Here is a 23,215-nt window from a genome sequence, read left to right as displayed (position 1 = left end):
TTTGCTTTTTGAGTCGCGAAAGTAGAGTCAGTGCATCACTGAAGAAAATATTTTTGCGCAGCTCTGTTTACAGAGGATGTAAGTATCTTTATATTTTATTATTTACATTATTCAATTGAAACAGCTAGAATTTTGAGAGGAGGTTGTAACGATTTCTGTTCCTTTTTTATCAGATTCATCAGGCGCTGTATAAACGACCGTTGCAGAGGATGTCCTCGGGCGAAGCTCCACCAGCCAAGACTGTAAGTATCTTTACATTTCATTACTTACATTGTTCAATGGAAATAGTTAAAATTTTTAGAAGAGATTATAACACATTTTGTTCCTTTTTTTTTTCAGATTCCTAGAGTCTTTGACGGAGCCCTTCTGTCATCGGGTGAGTCTGCATGCTTTTGTTCCTCCGGTCCTCAATCATGTCGTAGGACGATTGGTCCGAAACGGCACGGGTGACTGGTTGTATACGTGCTTAATTTTGCGAGTACAGTGAACGCGGATATGCAATTATATCCGCGAGTAGTGACATCGATCTGTTGTGTTTCTTAGATAGGCTAGGGTCTTCTTGTACGCCGCGTTTATTATTAGTAATATAATTCAGAAATATTTTGTATTAAAAGTATATTTATAAACGAATATTAACTTAACGTGAAATTATTGATTAATATTGATCTTTGATATTTTGGGACCGGAAGTCCTATTGTTTACAACAATTGATATTTTTTTATTAATCGAGAACGTGGTACTATATTATTGAGTTAACTAGAGAATCCAGTAACTTGATGGCAATCATTCGTATATTAATATTGTCATATCGAAACCATTACACTAAAATTATTCTATTAATGTCTTATATCAATCAAGACGACTACATAAAAATTATTCTAGTGTTGTTTACAAGTACGGTCAATTGATTGAAAAATAGTACTGAACACATTAATGTATGAAACATAGATCGACGAATATAGAATCGAAAGAACGGAGACCATGTCGATATGTTTAAAGTAGAGGGGAAAACATTGTGGTGCCTTTTTAGTTTCGGGTTTCATTCGTATTTCCAAATCCCTATAAAGTATCGGTCCATAAAACGAAGACGTGTTGATTTACGTCGTCTGTGAATCGGTATGCACACCCTCGTGAAAAATCATGTGTTATGGAATAATTTAACACTGGTGCACACGTGTTAAATTATTGCACGATCATTGTCGTAACCGGTCGTTTTAATTTGCCAATAACAAAGAATTGTATCCAATTTTACGTACACACGGGTAGTAATATGTATATCGAAACGTGCTGGCGTGCACTCACGACTACTTTAATGGAGTGTGAGCGTTAAATGCAGGGAAGGTACTACTGTGTTTGGCCAGCATGTATACAATGTTCCTTAAACATATCGGTATGGTAGACGTAAATATGTACTCAGAAGAAATGAGTATTTGTAGAGTCTGTCCCTTAAAAAGGACAGGGCCAAAGGTGTCCATCTACCACTTGCGAGCAGTATTCTTCCCTTCCGGAGGTACCCCCACTACGGGACTCTGGTTGACTCGCTCGAGTCAATCTGAGGTCGGTAGTCTGGGAAACCCACGAGGGGAGGCTTGTAATTACTTGTAGCTCGTGGGTGGCATTTGGACACCTCTGGTAATAGAGTCAATTTTTATGATTGTTAGCATGTTGATCACTTTTGATTTCACCCGTTAGTGTGTTCTTTATTATTCTCAAAAGTTTTACCGTCATTTGTAATGAAATAAGAAAATTAATATAAAGTAAATTTATTTATCATTTAAATGCAGTATTAGTAAAATGTACAAACAAGCATTGCATATATTGGTCAGTGATGCTTCATGAATATTCTTATTTGTATCGAAGACATATTTGTCTTCATTTATATCTTTAATACAAATAGGAATATTCAAGAAGCATCACCGATCAATATATAATGCTTGTTTGTATATTTTACTAATGAAACTGTAAAGAATTATATCAAATACATACTACCACGTTACTCGAAAACAGATATAAAAATTAAGTAGCGCATTTTGATACACATAGATTGAGCTAGAACGTACGTTCTAGAGATATGTGATATTAGAGACCATGTACAAGAAGGCATTTCGCGACGGGTAGATCTCTGAGCCAAAGTGACGTGTCTGTGATACTTATATTTTGATATATATCTTACATTGGCTTTGACGACGGGATCGCCCGAGGATTGTTCAATATATCTATGTAGAATCATCTATCTTACTGCAGAATTTTGCTTAGAATCTTGACAATTAAATTATACAATATTAACAAATAATTAATATTTGCTTTTCAATTTTTATTAATATAAACTCGAGTCACTTTTATTCAAAGAGAATATTAGCTCGTTAGAAGAGAATGAACTATGTAATATGTTTTTTAATTAGGATTTTCAGGATATTGATTCCGTGTTCGTTGCTCAAACCCTTTCACGTGCCCAGGTACTACTTGACTGGGTGAGAGCAACGGGGAACGATGACTTGATTTCATATAAAATAACATGTGTATGCAACTGGCAAAGTTAGCTTACCGTGCACGACGTATTTTCCGCTTGTGTGTGTGGTTAGGCAGTGGAATTGCGTCGGTTTCTATTTCTATCAATTAACATTTCATCTGTAATTGTACCTTTGAACAATTTTTTACAATTTCCGGTATCGGTCGTACATATTCCTTTGCTTTATACAATGTCTATAATAAAATTCCCATGGAATATGTATTAATTTCAAGTCTCTCGTTATCATGCGAGAAATTTAACACGTAATCGATTTAAAGTATACCAAATATACGTACTTATAATACTTCAAGAATTTTTCGATTTTCGCAATGGATGCTTGTCTTTGCCAGTCGATTTCAGGAAAATGGTACGTACCTATGTAGAGTGTGAAAGTTGTGTATTACGCTCGGGTGTCGGAGGCGTCCCGGGACGTCCTCCCTAGGTGTTAGGCTAATTTGCACCCGGGCGTATGATTGAGAACCGTGGAGTGTTGTGTGTTGGTGAGAATCTGTTTTTTGCCATTTCTTTTTAAATATAGGGTTAGGTAGGCAGGTAGCATACTTTCTTGTGTGTGAATGTATGATTAAATTGTAAGTCGGTAGGGGCCGGGGCAGGCTATCACAGTCTCTGATCGGGTAGGCCCCCCATTTCGCGTGATAGTCCTGCTACCGGGATAATTTGTAGCGTCGATTCGAAACTGGTCCAGACGGAGCATGCTGTCTGCTTCTGGTTTCGTTTTCGAATCTTCAAATTTGTCAAATAGTTTTGTCGCGGTCGCGGTCGGAAGGATAGGAACGACGAAACGAACGACCTGCTCGATTGCACTCGTGGTACGATCGTACAAGACTCTTGCGAGTTCGGTTGATCGTCCACAACCGAGCAGTTTTAGGATTTCAGATTCGGGTGGACCGCCGAAGAAAAGAAGTGGCCCAACACAAACTGTGTATCGAAGAGGGCAGCAACGAATGGCTTTGCATCTTCGGATGCGGAGTCATTACTACTTTGTCACTGTACTCGCTTGTAGTTGTGTAGTAGTTAGTATTTTTGGCCAATGTACCCGGCCCAACGAACAGCAAGTTTGGGCAAAATCGCGGTTTGAATTAGTGCTGCGGATGAGACTAGATCACGGGTTGCATTAGCCTTGTAAATTGTTAATATTGATATTCCTAATTGCTTGGAGAATAGTGTTGCGAATGATGAAATCGTGTTTGTATTAAAATCATTTTTATATTTTCAGGGTAGTGTTGCGATAATGACTGAGCGCGATTGTTTATACTTATTATTTGAATGAAAGTCTTGTTGAATTAAAGATCACAATTTTAATCGATTCTTATAGTCCTTGTCTTTTGTTGAATTAGTGTTGCGAGATGAATCGATCGGGTTTGTATTAGTGTTGCTATCAATGAAACGCCCAAAACTATGCTGCAACCATTATCAGAACCACAAAGCAGCAGCTTATATTGCTGCAAAGAGTGGTTCACACGCAGCCCAAAATGGTTGCCCTGTTTATTTCAACCTAAAGTTAGTGTTGCGTATTACGAGATGAAGGTGCACGGGAGTTTTTTCATTTTTATATTTTATTAAATTAGCGTGGCGAGCAAAGAAAGCACCACTCGCGTTTTTTGAGAATCTTCTGAACATCAATTGACATTAAATGATTAGTGTTGCGAGTGATAAGCGCCCTACGTGGTTGCTTTCGGGAGTTTTTTCATATTATATTCAATTATTTAGTGTTGCGTAAAGAAATATAATGGTCCACTCACGGGTTCTTCTTTTAATAAAATGAAATTTAAAGAGTGGACAGATTCAGCGCCCTATTGTGGCTGATATTTTTCTATTTCTGTATTATTTGCCAAGTGTTTGCGTTGGAAATATTGCTGAAAAAAATATTTATCTTTCAAAAAGAAGTGTTCAATTTTTTTATAATAACATAATCATTGTTTTGTAATTTCTTGAACCATTAATATCAGCTACATACACATTGATGATTATATACTTCGATTGAAGATTTGATTATTTACTGAGATTTGACACAAGAATAATGAAAATTAAAGTCAATTTGAGATTAAAGTTTAGAGTCTTTTGAAGTAGGCATGACTACTTGTTGTTACAGCTGTTAATAGATTAATTGTTCAATCGTAATACGTTGCTTGTATACAATATTGATATCAAAATAGTGTACATTTTTGTAAATTTTTGGAATATCTCTACAAAAATCAAAGTTTCTTCGCGATTGTTGCTAAGTTTGACAATTAATGAAAAGCTTGCAGTTGAAAAAATATGCAAATGCAAATTCGATACTTCATATTGATAGCAACTTCTCGAGTAGAGTCGCCGTTAATTCGTTATTGCTATCTCTATACGAGTATAATTTCAATTTCGATACAGTAAACTGCGATTATTTCGATTTAAATGTTTTTATTATGTTAAATATTGATTATTGCATATCACAAAGGAACTAACAGAGTCGCGATAAAATCTATTCTTGTTTCATCTTTGCACAGAGACAATTCATTTTTTGCTGAAATTCATTTTTTGCTTAAATTCAATTGATTAATAGTAGATTCTACCGTTCTAGTAAATTCATTTTTTTCGATAATAAAGACATATTCTTAATATTTTGTGTGTACTAACCCGTTTCCTTTTCAGCTTCTTACTCAATGAATTAGTCTGTTTCAGATTATCTACATAAATTCGTACAATGAACACAAGTTTGTCAACATGAGAAGATAATACATTGAATTTTCTGTTTCAAATTAGGTATCGTCGTGGGATTAAATTTCTACTCGACCGAAATAAAATGTCTACAAAACCATGTTATTATATTATGTATTCTTATTATGTATATGTTGTTATTGAAATTCTTATTGAAATTTATGCAAAATGAAATGTTCGTAACCATGTTTAATTGTGATATATACTTTGAATATCTATTATAGAACCAAAATATACTTTTATGCTTATTACATGTTGGTATTGAAATTGTTAATGCAATTATTATTTAAATTTATGCATAATGAAATGTCCATTAACATGTTTTGTTGTGAACCTTTGAACTTCTGTTTCAGGAATCATCGTGGATTCGAACTTCAAACTGAAGTACTCACATCTAATAAAATAATGTCTTGTTCTAATCTTTCAGGGTTTGTTTCAGAAATCTTCATACGAAGACCAATAATAATGTGTCACGTTCTAATCTTTCAGGGTCTGTTTCAGAAAGCATCATACGAAGACATCCCTTCATCCGATGATCACATATGATGAGTTCACGCTTCACATGAACTTCATACGAAGATTTCTCTTATCTAATATGAAGTTCACGTGACGAGTTCTCTCCATATAAAGATCTTGGGGCTGATGCTTCGATTAAATCAACAACTAGATTCGTTGGGGAAAATGTTGCAAAAAGCACAAAGGGTGGGGCGGTGTAGGCGCGATGGGTGGTGGGTCTCCATTCGCAGCAACCTCCACGTGGTGAGACCTGGGCAATCATTCTTATTTGGCATATAATTGACAGTCATAATCCACCTATGAGTTGATTGACGAGTTATATAGCAAATAGTATGAGCTAATTGGCTGCGAGTTTGTTCATTACTCAATTCTCGTGAAATTGTTTCACAATAAGTTAAATATTTTCAACAATGTCATATGCATAACAATTACACACCTCCAGGGTACATATGTTGTTAAATATTTCACCAGTTGTTTTATAATGCAAATTATTAATAATTATAACTAATAGAAATCGAGATACAGAGTAACATTTAAGATGTGGATCTTGCAATGAAGCTTTATAAATGAATAATTCGTATTTTATCATAAATTATTAAACAACAACCCCGTCTTAGTATTTATGAGAAATATGAAATATTAATTATTTTATTTAAATGATTTTAATTACGTTTTATGCGTAAGTTCAGGACGGAACTGCCCTAGACGTGTGGCTCGAGAAAATTTAGGAATTTGTATTTTCTCGAACGAAATTAGAAACTTAGTACTTCTGAGAACGGGCATCATTTTTCTTCGTCACGCATTAAATTCGAAGTTTAAAGAACGTAGAATATTACTCTCTAACGGCTGGGAACCAGTAATTACAAGAACATTGTTAAAATCACATTTATTTGCAACGGTTGACACTGTATATCGTCATGCGTACCCCGTTTAGTTCACTTTAGACAGCTGTTACACCGTTATACGGACAGCTTTCGTTTACATAAAGCACTCGATTTATAGCCGAAAGAACGTAGATTAATCCTCTGCCATTGAAAATAACAATAAACGACCAGAACACTGTTAAAATCGCATTTAATCGGGAAGTACCACTATTTTTTGGACCGGTGGCGCCATCCGTGGCGAATCCCTCAAAGTACTAGCCAATTATATGGCTAGCAGTTTCAGTGATTTCAGCAGTTTCATCACCACGGATGGCGCCACCGGTCAAAAAAGCAGTGGTATTCCGCGATTAAATGCGATTTTAACAGTGTTCTGGTTGTTTATTGTTATTTTCAATGACAGGAGATTAATCTACGTTCTTTCGGCTTCAAACTGAATGCTTCATCAACACGTAACTTGTCCATAGAACCTTGGAAGAGCTATTTAAAGTGAACTAAACGGGGTACGCATGGCGAGATACACTGTCAACCGTTGTAAACAAATGCGATTTTAACAATGTTCTTGCGATTACTGGTTTCCAGCTGTTAGAGAATAGTAATCTACGTTCTTTAAACTTCGAATATAATCCATGACGAGGAAAACTGATGCTCGTTTAGCAGTGTAAATCCGATCGAAATGTGACAATTACATAACCACTAAACAGGCAACACTTTTCTTCGTCATGCATTACATTCGAAGTTTAAAGAATGTAGATTAGTACCGTATAACGGCTGATTCGTCTGGACCAAGCACTCAACTTGTAGCTGAAAGAACGTAGATTAATATCCTGTCAGTGGCAATAACAATAAACAACCAGAACACTGTTAACATCGCACTTTATTTGCAACGGTTGACACTGTATCTTGTCATGCGTACCCCGATTAGTCCACTTTAAATAGCTCTTCCAACGTTCTATGGGCAAGTTACGTCTTGATCAAGCATTCAGTTTGAAGCTGAAAGAACGTAGAATAAACTCCTGTCATTGAAAATAACAATAAACGACCAGAACACTGTTAAAATCGCATTTAATTGCGGTATAACACTATTTGCTTGAACGGTGGCGCCACCCGTGGCGAATCGCTGAAACTGCTAGCCATATAAGTGGATAGCAGTTTCAGTGATTCCCCACGGATGGCGCCACCGGTCAAAAAAATAGTGCTACCCGGCGATTAAATGCGATTTTAACAGTGTTCTGGTCGCTGATTGTTATTATCAATAACAACGGATTAATCTACGTACTTTCAGCTACAAATTGAGTGCTTCAGCTAAACGAAAGCTGTCCGTATAACGGTTTAAGAGCTGTACAAAGTGAACTAACCGGGGTACGCATGACAAGATACAGTGTCAACCGTTGCAAATAAAGTGCGATTTTAACAGTGTTCTGGTCGTTTATTGTTACTACCACTGACAGGAGATTAATCTTCGTTCTTTCAGCTACAAGTCGAGTGCTTGGTCAAGACGAATCAGCCGTTATAGGGTACTAATCTACATTCTTTAAACTTCGAATGTAATGCATGACGAAGAAAAGTGTTGCCTGTTTAGTGGTTATGTAATTGTCACATATTTCGATCGGATTTACACTGCTAAACGAGCATCAGTTTTCCTCGTCACGCATTAAATTCTAAGTTTAAAGAACGTAGAATAATACTCTCTAACGGCCGGGAACCAGTAATTATAAGAACATTGTTAAAATCACATTTATTTGCAACGGTTGACACTGTATCTCGTCATGCGTACCCCGTTTAGTTCACTTTAGACAGCTGTTACACCGTTATACGGACAGCTTTCGTTTACATGAAGCACTCAATTTATAGCTGAAAGAACGCAGATTAATCCTCTGCCATTGACAATAACAATAAACGACCAGAACACTGTTAAAATCGCATTTAATCGCGGACTACCACTATTTTTTGGACCGGTGGCGCCATCCGTGGCGAATCCCTGAAACTACTAGCCAATTATATGGCTAGCAGTTTCAGCGATCCGCCACGGATGGCGCCACCGGTCGAAAAAATAGTGGGACTCCGCGATTAAATGCTATTTTTACAGTGTTCTGGTTCTTTATTGTTATTTTCAATGACAGGAGATTAATCTACGTTCTTTTAGCTTCAAACTGAATGCTTGATCAAGACGTAACTTGTCCATAGAACGTTGGAAGAGCTATTTAAAGTGAACTAAACGGGGTACGCATGGCGACATACAGTGTCAACCGTTGCAAACAAATGCGATTTTAACAATGTTCTTGCGGTTACTGGTTTCCAGCCGTTAGAGAATAGTAATTTACGTTCTTTAAGCAGTGTTTCTAATGCAAAACGAAGAAGAACCATGCCCGTTTAGCGGTGTAAATGCGTTCGAAATCATTTGCAATTAGGGTTGCCGCCTCATAAGGGGCTACAGTAATACAGACTTAACTTATTTTACTAATTCAGCTGTTCTGCACTATTGGGTCGATGCATTAAGTCCTGAGGGACAATTTACAATAGTATTTCTATAAATTTAACAACAATGCCTTAAGTACTACTTACATATATGATTTTACAATATATTTATAATAATATTTGTACAGATTCAGTAAAAGTCCCCTTAGATACTTATTTTACTTAAATCCTACTTATCTATATGATTCTACAATATACTTGTAATGATATTTATATAAATTCGGAAAAAGTAGGCTTAGATATTATTCAGGCTTACAAAATATTGTAACTTATATGCCGCAAATAATTCCCTCCTCTGTAACTTGCAAATCGTCCGTACCGTCTTCGAAACTTCGTAAGGGTTTCATAAGTTTGTCGCCGAAATTTTGATTACCGGTGGCATACGATAGGCGTGTGTAATAATTTGCAGTAGTCCTCTGCCGGATTCAATCTGTTGTTATTACATGTGGATTACGGGACAATGAACGGTACTGAAATGGCTTGCGTCAGTACACATTTGAAAGGTGATCCTTTATCGCTGTTGCTCGTACAACTCTCGGGCTCGGTCGAATGTTGCTCGTGCAACTGTCGAATTGGGACTGACGCTTGTGCGTGTTCCCGTGAACAAATTGGATAATAACCCCAGCAACCATGGCAGTTTCTGCAGATACTACTACAGCCCAAGTTTAAAAGACGTTGGCGTTCGAATCCCGACGGACCTATATTAGTTTTTCTTCGCGTACAAAAAAGTTATTGCGTTTAATATTGTTTTTATGGATATGTATATGTATTACTATGTACATTTGAGTAAATTATTTACTTTGAGTAATTAATTATTAACCTTAAACTGAAGCATCGGATATTTTTATTCTCGTGAAATCATATAGATACACATAATATGAATGGAATAAATAACACTTCATTTGTGCTAATAATACTCAGAATTCATGCTTTATCGGTAACGTCGGATATTGATACTAAAATGGTAACAGGGCTAGGTAGCCCTATGAACGTGGGGCAGAAAAAAGCATTGAACGATAGGTGTATTCTATACCTAGTCGGTGGTAAAAGTCTTCAGGGACAAATTTTGAAACATTAGGATTTTCTTGATTTTGGAAACCACAAGTGGCGCCATCCATGAGCAATTACTCTTAACTAGACGCGAAAACGTTTCATAATGAGTTTTGTCGGTAATCGAGAGTTCATATAACATACGTGTATGTATATCTAATTATCTATGGCGGGAACAAATAATATGCATCTTTTCAATTTAAAAGATGAATGTAAGTAAAAATAGCTTTTACCAGTCATAAAATAAACGTGGAATTCAATTGAAGGGATCCCCATGTCTTAAACATTTATTCGTAAATAAAGTTTACAATAGTATCGTTATCATGATCGTAATAATAACAAGTTTTCGGTGATCAATAGTTCAACCGTCTTTCATTCTTCTTACATGAATTCCTAAAGTGTAGTAAAATTGCAAAGACATTTTATAGACACTAAGCAATTTGCCTCTTTTTCTTATTTTTTTTCTCCATTTTTGTTCTTTCAAGTATAGGAAGAAAGAAGTTTTTCTGCTGCTTAAGTAGCAACGAGTGTGCGTCATATGGTTTCCTCCCCCTCTATTATAATTTAACAGCGTAAAGGGATCGCTATCATTTCTGATAAAATTTAAATAGTTAACACAGTTCATTCTTACAAAGGCACAAGTTGTCTTCCTCTTTTCGCGGCGGAAATCTCATTCAACGCTCCAGTTTCATCCATGAACGTTTCTTTCTATCTACGATTTTCTCCAATCGTATTATCATATTACTTCCTGACCACTTATCCATGATGGAAAGGAGACAGTTTATTTCTAAACAGAACATTCAGCTCTACATCTTTCATTGATCAAATAACTAAACTCTTTTAAACTTTGTTAACTAGTATTACATTATGGAAATACACGTCCCGTCGCGTATGTCTCTCGGATGCAACTGGAGGGTCGCTTGAACTATCAAATCATGCGCTTAGAACCGTAACATTCGAGCAGAGACGGTTAATATTTCATTCGATTAACAAACTACGAATAAGCCTACTTATCACACAACACTCAATCATTCCCCGTTTAGAATTCTTATTATTCGGGCACGTTAACCCAACAAAAATTTATCATATTGTTCTTATTATTTATTATTCGAATAAAATATCTATCAGTCTCCGGGAAACAGGGCGTATAGACCGGAAGCTAAGCTTTGTGGGACATTCACTCGTAACAGCCGTGTCTGTGCGATGCTTTCACGATACACAATATAAAAACAACTTAAAAAAGAAGATTGAACATGATAGGCCCGGACAGCGACACAATCTACAAAATATACAAAACACGAGTTTCGGTGGGTTTATTGTCGATGGACACTAAGCTAACGAGAAACAAACCGTAAGTGTTGTGTCTGGCCCGCAAGCGTTTGGCAAGAGCCATTGGCGAAGTCGCGATACTTTCTTCCTTGTCGTCGACACGAATCATTTCTTCACTTTCGTTAAAACAACGAAGAAACACGAGGTTACCCCTGCTGTACAGCAACCGTTCGTTCAGTTCCGCGCTTGTGTACAATAACCAGAAACGGTACTCGTTTAAATCAAACCTGATGCGTTCCTAATATTGCCGACTTTGAACGATCGAATTTCGATTTGTCAGCATACGATTACCAGTCCATATCTCGGTGCAAATTGATTATTCCTCTGCAGAACCGTTCGCTCGACTGATTCAGACGAAATGTCCATATAATCTTCAAAGTACAAACTTCGTCGAGCTGCAGGGAGACACCAGCTTACTTATGCAACTGACAACCAGCTTCCAATCATCGTACATCAAATCGACAAAACGTTGAACGAACCTCAGACAAGGAAAAGCGCTCCAGAGCTGGTTACGCGTCGGATCCATAGGAATTACTGTATCAGGCGCGCTTACAGCGACCTCACGAAGGCTACGGAGGCCTTAAGCTGCGTATACGATAAGGCGCATATTACTGAAACAGGGAATAATCTTCTGGAAACCAAATTTTCGTCTACTGTCGTATTATCCGCTTCGGTGTTTGGTAGCTCTTTCATTTGCTCTCTTTTAAAGCAAATGTAAAAAAAGCTACACGTGTCTCAATATATACGCAGCTTTAGCCTATTCCCGCGTGTCTTGCGAGCAGCGAGAAATTCAAGCAGCCAGCTGAATCTTTCCGTCCATAGTAACTCGACGGAAAATCACTATGAAAATATGTGTATAGTCGGGATTCAGAAGCGTCGGTTTCAGTATTACGAATACAACGGTCCGGTTTTTTACTTTTGATCTGGATTCCATTACTGGGGCACGTCTAGCCCATCAAGCGAGAGGGGACGATTGCGTTTTAAGGCCTAAACGTTATCATTCGTTCTCCGTTGTTGTTTGCACGACGGTGGAACTTTGTGCATTAAATTGGTTACACGTCCAGATCTTCTTGCTTGGCCTTGGGCGCGATTTTCTCCGCGCTTTCGGACTCTTTCACGGGGCTGTGAACGTCAGCGACTTCTACGGCCGGTGGTATGGCTGGAATCACGGATCCATCCTCTTCGGCGATCGCGAATCCGATCGTCGCGCCGATCTTCTGGCTCGCTTGCCTGAACGAGTCTGACAGCATCACCTGTCACGATAATAAAAACATTCTTCCTGTACTTCTCGATCGAATCTTATGTACAGGGTGTTCGAAAATTATATGTCACGGTTACCATAGCGTTGTTCTCCACATCAGTGGAGATTTACAAAAGAATATCACTGTAAAATTAACCTTGACCTTGAAGTCATGATTAAAATTTGCGGTGACTTTCGTTTGCAAATCTCCACCGATCCAGAGATGTAGAATAACGCTGTGGTAGCTATGATATATAATTTTCGAACACTCTGTACATAGTGCAGTCGTCGGAGGATTTTTTGTGCGTACCTGTACCACGTTGATGCACATGGACGTCAGAGCCAGCCCGAACACCAGGTATATTATCGAACACATCATGTATATGGGATGCTAGATCAACGAACCAATCAATCTGTTAATTTCACCGGGTCATTCAGTCATCGGGGCGGTTGTTTTAATTTTTTTTTTTTTGTAATTTCACTAAGGAATACACGTGCAACTGTGCTGAGTGAGACTTATGCGAAAAGCACGTACGAAATACAGTGTATAACAACGGTGATTGTATATTTTTACGTATAGTTTTTGTTTTGTCTGTTTTGTTGATGAACTTTTGGTATACTTCAAAGCTTACCATCTGAACGCCACCGTGAAAAAAGAAGCAAGATACACAAGTTAATCGTCACGTCGGTAGGGGGGGACCCTCAACGGTTTTTCTGCTTCGAGCAAACTCAAAGCGAACGCTAATTGCAAATCAAAATGGCGGAAGGTTCGAAATGGATGTACAGTTGGTCGCGAATAATATCTGCCTAGGCGTCAATTTTATGCGGAAATTTTTAAAAAGAGTAATCTTACAATTATTCCAATTTCTTTCTCGAAGTCTAACTCGTAAAGAACAATCTATGGTCGGTTTCTAATCATCCAACAATCAAGTATCATATATTTCCCTAACCTCTATCGATTCATCACCCGAAAATTTGATAGAATTCCAATCGTGTTTACCAAATCTTCCTGAACAACAGGGCGATTATTTTCGTGATCAACAGTATGAATATTTCAAGTTCATTCATCCGATTCGTAATAAAACCGATTGTACCCAGCAAGATCTACTGCTGCATACCGATTTATATAACCAATAGATATGAGTCGAGAAAAATCGAAAATTCAAGATGCTCTGCGAGAAATTACTACGGGGGTTGTTTCACCTTTGGCACGTAATCGCCGAAGCCGATAGTGCTCATCGAGATGAAGACGAAGTAGAAGCTCTCGAAGAAGCCCCAGCCCTCCGACACGCAAAACAGGGTGGCACCGATGAAGATGTAGCCCAACAGGATGAAGATGGCCACCGAAATCGGTAGATTGAACTCGTCGTCGATGGCGAACGTTGACATCGCCGGTGTACCAGGCGTATCTGGCGCGTTCCCGTCTAGATTCAAGACCGTTTGCGATTGCTGGGCTTGTTTTTGCATCTCTTCGATGTCTTCGGGGTTTATTTGCGACGGTCTCTTGAATGTCGCGAAATCGTACACGAGCTGCACGCCTTTCATTACTTCCTGCGAGAGAATTTTACACGACTTAACACAGGATATACTTTATTTACGATAAATACGTGACTAGAGTACGATTTTTTATGCATTTATACTATCTCCTGAATTGCAAAACATATTAAAAATAAAAAAGGTTTTCAAAATGATGTGAAGGTTGAAGTAGGTATGTATGATAGTGTATGCAAAAGAAAAAGAAAAATTAAATTAAACATTGTTCCTCACTATTCGTATGTGAATACATAAAATTTTCCATTAAATTCTGTCATTCCCATATCCCTAATGGTTTGTAAATTAAATCCTGAATTCAAGTCGATCGTTTCGTGCGTCAGTAGATCGAGGCTCACCTGTACAGGCACGGTGTGCCTGACTTTCCGGCAGCTTCCTGTGTAGTAAAGCCTTCTAACGAACGCCCAGAGGAACTTTATGATCCGCGTGAACAATTTACCGAAGTCGGCCAATATAATCAAGAACATCGGGATCCCGAAAATCGCGTACACGATTGTGATGGCTCTTCCGGTGTTTGTGCTGGGCGATATGTGTCCGTATCCTGAAGCAAGATAAAAAAAAAATCGTACGTCAGTCATTGGTAAATTTTTCAACGGGCTGTGATCACTTCCACCTGAATGGGACTGAAAATAAACCTCGAGTCGCTAAGTATGCGGAGGCACGCGGTCTAACTTTAGCCGTTTTACCGGCATAATTTGGCGGTTGTTTGCTCGTACAGCGGCCCCGTCCTCCTTTCAAACGGAGTTACGGCCGTCCGATTGATCGAAACAACACTATTGAATTGCTCCTGTCGCGTAAACTATGGTAATTGAAACGACCGATCGAACGGAATTACCGGTCTCGATTGATCAATAACTGCGAGCCCTTTGATCTGTCGCAATGTTCCCGGTTTTGTTTCATTTCTGATAGTAATCGACGATTTAATCACGTCGTTTGAATATTCCATAGTGTGTCCCGAAGCAGGAAGAAGCCTTACGAAATGAGATTTGCGTGGCTCATTCAATTAGTGGATAATTAGGAGCTTTCAGAGGAGTCAAAGGCGCTTAATTAGGAAAGATCAAGAGGATATCACGTGGATCTAGAATCTAGAGCTACCAAAGTTGAATATTAACCTTCCTAGACTTGCATGTCTGTCCTACAGACCGACGTAATCGGAATTCATTTGATTGTTACAAACAGTTGACGCTCCCACCCTGGCGTTTCTTGTGGTTTCATATGTAAATAGTTCGTACGTTCGCATCAGGAGCCACGTGTACACTTTTCGCACGCGTCCATAGCAGAGATGGGAACAATTTTAATCTAAGATTGTCATACTGACGTTTAAACACTTCATGAGATTAAATAACTTTTTGCCAAGTGTTTACTCATTCAAAAAGAAATATTATTTTATTATAAAAATTGAAATTACCACTTTTAATCAATTGCAAATGACGAAATACCTTTTTCGTATCTTTTATTTGTTATTCGAAACTATTTATCTAAATAATAAATTTTTTTATTCGATAATAATTCTGAATAAATATTAAAAATCTGTTATATGAAACTTATACGGCATAAATACCATATTTCGAGCATTTAAAAATCGGTGTGAGAGACTAGCAGCAGTCATTACGCACTGAAAAATGAGGCGAGTCCAGGAAGCTTTAGGCTTCGACACCATAGAATTCGTAGTGTTCGTTATGGATGAATAACCATAAGTTCAACATCGCAGATTTTTCCAGCCCATTTTCCCTCGCATTCGACAACGCGTGCGCACTAAATTTCGACACCGGTACCATACACTGGTATCGCGACTATATTCCTCCCTTTAGAAAATCAATACGGGACTCTGGTACACGGTTTTTCCTGACAAACGTATCGCTCCGGAAAAACTGACTACGGTCAATCTGGTCAGAGAAGTTTCCCTCGCCCAGTTTGGCCCTAGGAGAGAAATGTCGTTTTTAACCAGTTAAGCGTGGAATTTAGTTTTAAAAACCCTCCACCGTGTGCGGAATTAAAATCAGGCTATGACGTGTATACACGTCGAACGCAGGGCAAAATGGTCCTATTATAAGTTTTATGAAAAACGAGGAAGAACTTCATTTTTATTTATCATCCCACCACCCCCTCTGTATAAAATACTCAGCAGTTCTATTGGTAATATAAAGGAAACATTCCATCAAATAATATTCTTATTGGATTTCATTAAAATTTAGAGATTTTATAGTCAATGGTAATTTTTTATTTCTCACGACGTGTATACACGTCGAACGCACCGTAATAAAGATTTGGTTCGACGTGTATACACGTCAAACACACTTAACTGGTTAAACGCGTGTAAAAAACTTTCAACCGAAGGGAATCGTATAGTACCAACCTTTAACCTGACGATTATCTGTATATATTTTTGAAAATATATCGTCAGTTCCATTAAACATCGATCGAGGAATTAGATTATTCTAATATTATCTTCGAAAGATTTTTGTTAGAGTGTCCAACAGAAAGTTGAAATTTGGAATTTGTTCCTCTGATTTTCAACTTTGTATAGTTAGCATTCAGTCTGTGCAGGTGTATTGAAGATGGTACCCGAACATTTATAGGCGTTCTCCCCGAACAAGTTACGCTAATGTGAAGCAGACGCTGTCTATAGTACTGTCAGTACTCAACGTCAATGCACTACATATCAGTATTAATCTCAAAAACGAGAAAGTCATTTTAACCGAAACAAAAAATTGTTTATAACTTCGAAAATATTAATTCCTCGACCCATGTTTATTAGGATTTTTTTTTTTCATCATTAGACAAGTACTATCTACCCCAGAAGTTATGAACCCTGTACAAAATTTCCATCTAACCAAACGTTATCTTCTCGCTCTTAAATTTTATTGTTCGAGAATTCAATGAAAATTGATTTTATCAAAAGAATATCCAGGTCTGGAATAATCCTTGCCCTCACCGATCGTCGTGATTACTGTCAAACAATACACGACAGCGTTCAGGAAGGTCCAGCTTCTCTGCCCGCTATAGGAGTGCAGGCCAGCCTCGTGGGCGGTGTGCAATTGTTCCTCGAACTCCATCAGCTTCTTCCTGGCCATGCTCTTCCAGTCGTCCTCCTTCATATTGTGACTGTAGTTCCACAAACTGTCCAAGAAGTCTCTCTTCACCCTCTTCACGCCGCACTTGTAGAACGTCTCGAAGGCACCCTCGGTGAACCGGAAGACGAACGCGCCGAGACCGCAGTAAATGATCACGAGAAGCAATTGGGACAGGCAACTGTTTCGCAGCCCCCTCATTATACGAACCTCCTTTGGGTTCTGATCCACAAACGCCTTGAACTCGGAGACCACGTCTCCCAGAGCCCTGAGGAAGTCCATGAAGGTCACTTTCTCTGCCATCTGTGCAGCCACTTCCGGTTCGACCTTCTTTGATTTCGTCGGTTCAATTACTTCACTTTTCTCGTCCTTCTCTTTCCCCTTCTTACGGAAGAATGGTAACCACGAGAACCAAGATTTCTTCTCCTCTAGCATATTCATCTTCTCTATCGACTCTTCAATTCCCTCTTGTTCACCTTCAGCCAAAGGCACACTGAACTTCCGTCGTCTAAGCATCGTCTCCTCCTGAGCATCCTCGAACACGTCGGCGTTGTCAGGATCAAGAATACTCTGCTCCCTTTTCAGGTATTGCCTCTGAGCCTTCGCGAAGTCCTCTATCAAAGAATCGTTGCTCAATGGTATTATCTGCTTCTTCACGTCCGTCGAGGATCTCTTCATAACCACCTCCTCTTTCGTCTGTCTGGGAAAGGTCTCACTTTTCCTCATCTTTGGATCCTCATCGGTGTCGTCCGTTTGGCTGTGCCTGATGGAACGCCTCCTCTCCGGCCTGGGCTGTCCCTCTGCTTCCTCGAGCATTTGTTTACTGGACCTCTTCTCCCTGGGTGGTCTTTCAATGGCGTCCTTCTTCGCCTCGGGTTCACCAGAGCTTCTTTTCGCACTGGGCTTCTTCACTCTGACTTTACTTCCTTCTGGTGACTTGGTCCTCCTCGAGTGTTTCTCCAGCTTCTCGTCCAGATCACTGGAGTCGCTCGACTGACCGTGTCTCTCCACCCTCTCCCTCGACTTCTTCTTCAGCCTTCGTTCCACCCTCCTCGGCACCGCCGGTTGCTCCGTGTCAATCTCCTTGGACCTCGGAAGAGTCTCCCGTTGCGTATCCTTCGATGTTTCGTCGGTAACTAAAGCTTCGTTCTTCCTTACCGACGAAGTCGCAGTTTCAACAGCGTCATTCTCACGTGCTTGTAATCTCCCAGGACTTTTCTCCTTCTCCATATTCGTAGATATCCTCTTCTCCTCCCTCTTCCTCTTCAATTCCTCATCCTCTTTCCTTTTCCCCTCTTCCAGCAGCTCGTCCCGTTTTATCTTCAGTTCCTTCTCCTCCTGCTCGGCGTCGTCCGCCATTTTCTCCATTCTGGCGCGTCTCGCCTCCCCGTCGTCGTCCGAGGTCTCCACCAGCTGGTTCCTCGACGACGGATCAGGTGTTTTCTCGCGTCTCCTCGCAGCCGCCTTACGGCGTCTGTGCACCGTGTAACTGTCCTCCATTTAAAGGAACAACGATCGCACCTCTGTCACCGATAGGAACCGAAAAATCGAGAAAACTGATCTCTACGCGAGGCAAGAACCGATGATCATCAGCCGCCACGGCTGACGGTTGGAGAACACGAGACGATTTGCGTGGTGTGTCGTCTTTCCTGGCCCCGGTGCAGAGGCGCATCGAGAGACAGAAATAAAACAGGCTGCTCCCACCACCACCACCAGTTCTCGTTGTCGTCGCCACCCGAGTTCCTCTCTTTCTTGCTACCAACACGAGCAGGGACCACCAGATGGGTTTTGCCGCAGCGGGTATCGAGCGAATCGCGCGCGCACACACCACGCACCAAGAGGCCTTTCGGGGGCGTCGCGGTGACGCGCCTGCAGCTACCGCAACCCCGTCTACGCCACGGTATTCCGTGTCGGCGGGACCTGCAGTCGCAGCCGTTCCCTAGAGAGTCCAGGCTTAAACTCCGTTCCACGGGTGAAAGGACTTTGAACCTAGGAGAGAAGGGTTAGGACTTCGTAGATTTTGCGAAGTTGACTTCTACTTTCATTAAGGATTGGGTCTGTCTTCACTGCATGCAGTGGGACCCACGTATACACACCTTGCAAGGTTTTATCTATTATCAATAGGTCCCTCTAGGAGTAAGGCGGATCCCTATCTGGCAATTGAGCCATTCACTAGGTCTGGATTAGGTCCCTAACTAAACCTGACCCAGGCCCACGTATATGGTATATACCTTGCAAGGTTTTATCTATTATCAATAGGTCCCTCTAGGAGTAAGGCGGGTCCTTATCTGGCAATTGACCCATTCACCAGGTCGCTGTGGAGAACACAGATGGGACGGTTGGGACATGTTGTACAGAAGAGGTCCCTACTCTCGTGGAACGGAGTATATTGGTTTAACAGAGTGATAGAGGTTGGGATTCTGAAGCTACTGATATTTGTTTCAATCGTATATGGCCATTAGTTTATGAAATATTGAATGTTCAGTGCCGAGGAGTCTCCGAACACTCATCAAGGATTTACTGTACAAGTGTAATAAAACAGCATTAAACGAATTCGTGGTGTTATTATTTCTCGGGGTAACACTGTCGTGTAAACGCGTTGAACGCTCTGAGTCGCTGTGGTACGGATTATGTATGGTCTAGGATTTATCGCGCTGAGCCGCTGGCAGATTAGTTAGACTATATGACAGGCTTATCGTATAGAACGTATCAATTAATGTCCCAATTTCGACTATTGCTTATCTTAAAACTTTAAGATTCTGCGTGATTAGAATTTCGATCAGAGATGATACAGGTTATATATTACTCGTTTTTTTTCGACTGGAAAACCCTTTGTTTTTGTGGACCAATGAAAGTTGTCACAAAGCGTTCCAGAGCGACTGAAAACGAAGAAGAATCTCGGCCTAGTGATGCGCTCGGTGGGGAGTAGGATGGAAACAAAGGGAAATTGCCAGGTCGGCGAATCGAGACTCGTTGTATTAGAAATTGCACCCACGCGACGCGTATTCTCAATTTACGGACAATGTATCTGTCCGCCGGAGCGAGAACATAGTAGAGCGTTGCGAACTTCCGCTCTGGAGAAATGGTAATATGTACATCGTTCTTTGGACAGGGCCCGATCTAGTTCTTTCTCAAGAAATATTCTTGCCACCCTTTACAATTAATTGCAAACAATTATTTTAAAAATAAAAATCGAAAAATACATTAAAAAAAGTTTTAAAAACATTTTTAACTTTAGAAGAAATCTTCTGCATTTTGTTTCAGCAAATTGTTTTACAATTTCTTTAGATATTTCATCACATAACTCGTGTTCTATACCAATCATAGCTAATCCACTTATAATAGTACAGAGTGATTTAAAAATAATTTATTTTAATACTGAATATTACCTACTTTTTTTACCGCTTTTTCGAAAAGCTGTGCTTTCTTGTTAGTTCTTATCGATTTCAATTTTCTCTTCCTACCAATTTTCCGCCCCCCGTGATCGAGCTCTGTGGTTAGAAAACAAAACGAACGAAAACTAGAAGCAGCATAATCGCTCTGAAGCATTCTTCGTCGAATTCCTCGTTTATATTCCAGGTCGTACGCGATTCTCGGAAGGAACTAAACAAGAATATAAGACTAAATGTGTAGTGGGGAAAATAAGTGGAGAAAAGTTAGTAGCGGGAAACAAGAATTACGAGAGTACCGTGAAGTCGTGGCGAACTTTCGTCGCGTGATAAACAAAGTGAAGAAACTAAAATCAATAATGAGCATTCAACGGCTCATTAAATCCGTTCCTACGTGGATAAAACAGCCAGGTGGAAAAGTTTCGCGATTTACAAGGGAGACTCGAGAATTAACGCTCTCTCGCCAAAGGTTTGAAATCTGCTGCGTCGACTTCCGGTGGAGGACAATTTTCTGTGCAACGAAATTAACTGTGGATGGCATCGAGTGGAAACTCCGAAGATTGAAATCTAGAATGGAACAGTCGAGAAACGTTGAGAATTTCAAACCTGAGGACGTTCTTCTGGAAGATGAACCCTTGGTTTTCATGCATGAAGAAGAACGTCCCGAATGCAACACGCTCCGAGTCAGAAAACTGAAGTCGGGCGTATTCGACGATCAATTTATGGAATTTTTCACGGGAACGATATGAAAGAAAAGGACGATTGGAATGGCGAACGATTGAAAGGACGCTGCGGGCGAATCGTTATTGGAGTTCGTACTTTTAATTGATAAGCTGCTCGTGATGATATTTCCGCATTATGGATCCCTGTGTCTGTGTATGTAATGTATTCCCTCGACCCGCTTTCACGAGAGAATTTATAATCCAGCGGAAATGTTTATGAAATTTATTTCTGTTGTTTAATGATGTCTTGATTAAACAGTAAAATAAAGCGTCCATATGGGACATAAATTGGATCAGCAATTACATATTACCGTACGTGAAAATGAAGATACGCGTGGATGTTTGGAAAGCTACCAAAACGCATGTCCAAAAAACACGTCAATGGGTAATTACATTCTCTCTTTAAATTAGATTCATTATCCTCCACATTGAACGGTTCGACCCTCAAATGACTGATCAGAACCCAATTAGATACCTCTGATCAGAACCAAATTCCAGATCATGTATAGATACAAATGTTTTTTCTGAAAAATTACTAAATATTTATGAACTATTTCGACATTTATTCGTAAAATTTGACAGTTCAGAGTGTCATACAGATATATGATTTAGGTAATCAGAAATTGCTCCCTTTGCATTTCTCACTTTAAAAATTAAATTACAGTTTAACAATCTTATGGATTTAGTTAATATTTCTACTTATACGTTAAAAAAACGATATTTACTCTTAGGTGGTCAGGAACTGGGTTCGTAACGGTACCACACAAATCTGTGACCCAGGTCGATTCTAACCCATGAGAATCTCGATACTGATTACACTCATATGAAACAACATCTGTCATATTATTCAGAAACAATTCAGAGGATTCTGTGGCCATTACCAAAATTAAATTTTAACTTTCGAGAACCATAACTGTAATATAAACCGGGTAAAACTGAACTGCATGAAGATACATTACGTCGTCCCGAAAAATATACCACAGCGTTGCATCATAAATTGAATTTGCATATGGTGACATATTTTTAGCTCCGCAGTCGTCCACTGCCAGCAATCAGTCGCTAGAGCATCCAGCCGGCGCGCGTTCATTGCAACAAACGGGGTTACATTGTCGTTCGAATGGTTTTACGTAATGAAATTTAAGACGGGAAATGGTACTTTACCGTTTCCTCGCGAAAATTACTCGTGTCCAAGTTTCTGACACGGCTGGGAGATAATTTTCTGGTTGTCTCTGTGAATATCAGGTAGAAAACCGACGAACGAAGAATGAATTCTCGTCGCTCGAATGTTACATATGGATGCAGCTTAAAAATAACATGTCCATTATTTTGCCAGCACGAATAAAACGAAACGTTTCTATTTTCACGAGAAGAAATAGGAAAAATTCTTTGTTATCCTCGACCCGGAAACTTCAAAGAATTATTAAATATCGTTTGACCAGTCGCGCGCGGACTGTCCGCCATTTTGAATTCCATCGGGAGTCTTTTCTGGCATACCGATGCTACCTTATTCATTCCGAGTGTCGTATGAAATGTATATGACAACTGTACACTACGGATTTTTATGTATTTATAGTATAGTTCGATGTACAAAATGCAATAAATGTTTCACTAGAAATTCAACAGATATTTCTTATTCCTCTTAAGATTGTTTTATAATGAGTCATAACTAAACTACGGATGTTTACGTAGATATAGATTTTCCGGGATTAATTTACCGGAACTAGAGTCAAACTATGATCTGTTTAATTTATTTATAAAAAAAAT

The 23,215-nt window shown here is 39.3% G+C and overlaps 1 protein-coding gene across 1 annotated transcript; it reads right to left on the bottom strand.

Annotated features, from left to right (window-relative positions):
- Nucleotides 1–12,343: 12,343 nt before the first annotated feature.
- LOC107190565 lies at nt 12,344–18,847 on the bottom strand. The gene is made up of 6 exons (XM_015579387.1): nt 17,205–18,847; nt 14,608–14,810; nt 13,922–14,269; nt 13,351–13,353; nt 13,029–13,109; nt 12,344–12,731 (listed from the first exon to the last, which is right to left on the bottom strand). The coding sequence occupies exons 1-6, from the start codon at nt 18,838–18,840 to the stop codon at nt 12,531–12,533; spliced, it is 2,472 nt and encodes an 823-aa protein (XP_015434873.1). The 5' UTR covers nt 18,841–18,847; the 3' UTR covers nt 12,344–12,530.
- Between the last annotated feature and the right edge of the window lie 4,368 nt (nt 18,848–23,215).

The sequence above is a fragment of the Dufourea novaeangliae genome, unplaced genomic scaffold (genome assembly GCF_001272555.1).
Source record: "Dufourea novaeangliae isolate 0120121106 unplaced genomic scaffold, ASM127255v1 scaffold187, whole genome shotgun sequence".
Taxonomy (NCBI): domain Eukaryota; kingdom Metazoa; phylum Arthropoda; class Insecta; order Hymenoptera; family Halictidae; genus Dufourea; species Dufourea novaeangliae.
Note: the sequence above shows the minus strand (reverse complement) of the source record. Positions and strands in the feature narration are given on the sequence as shown.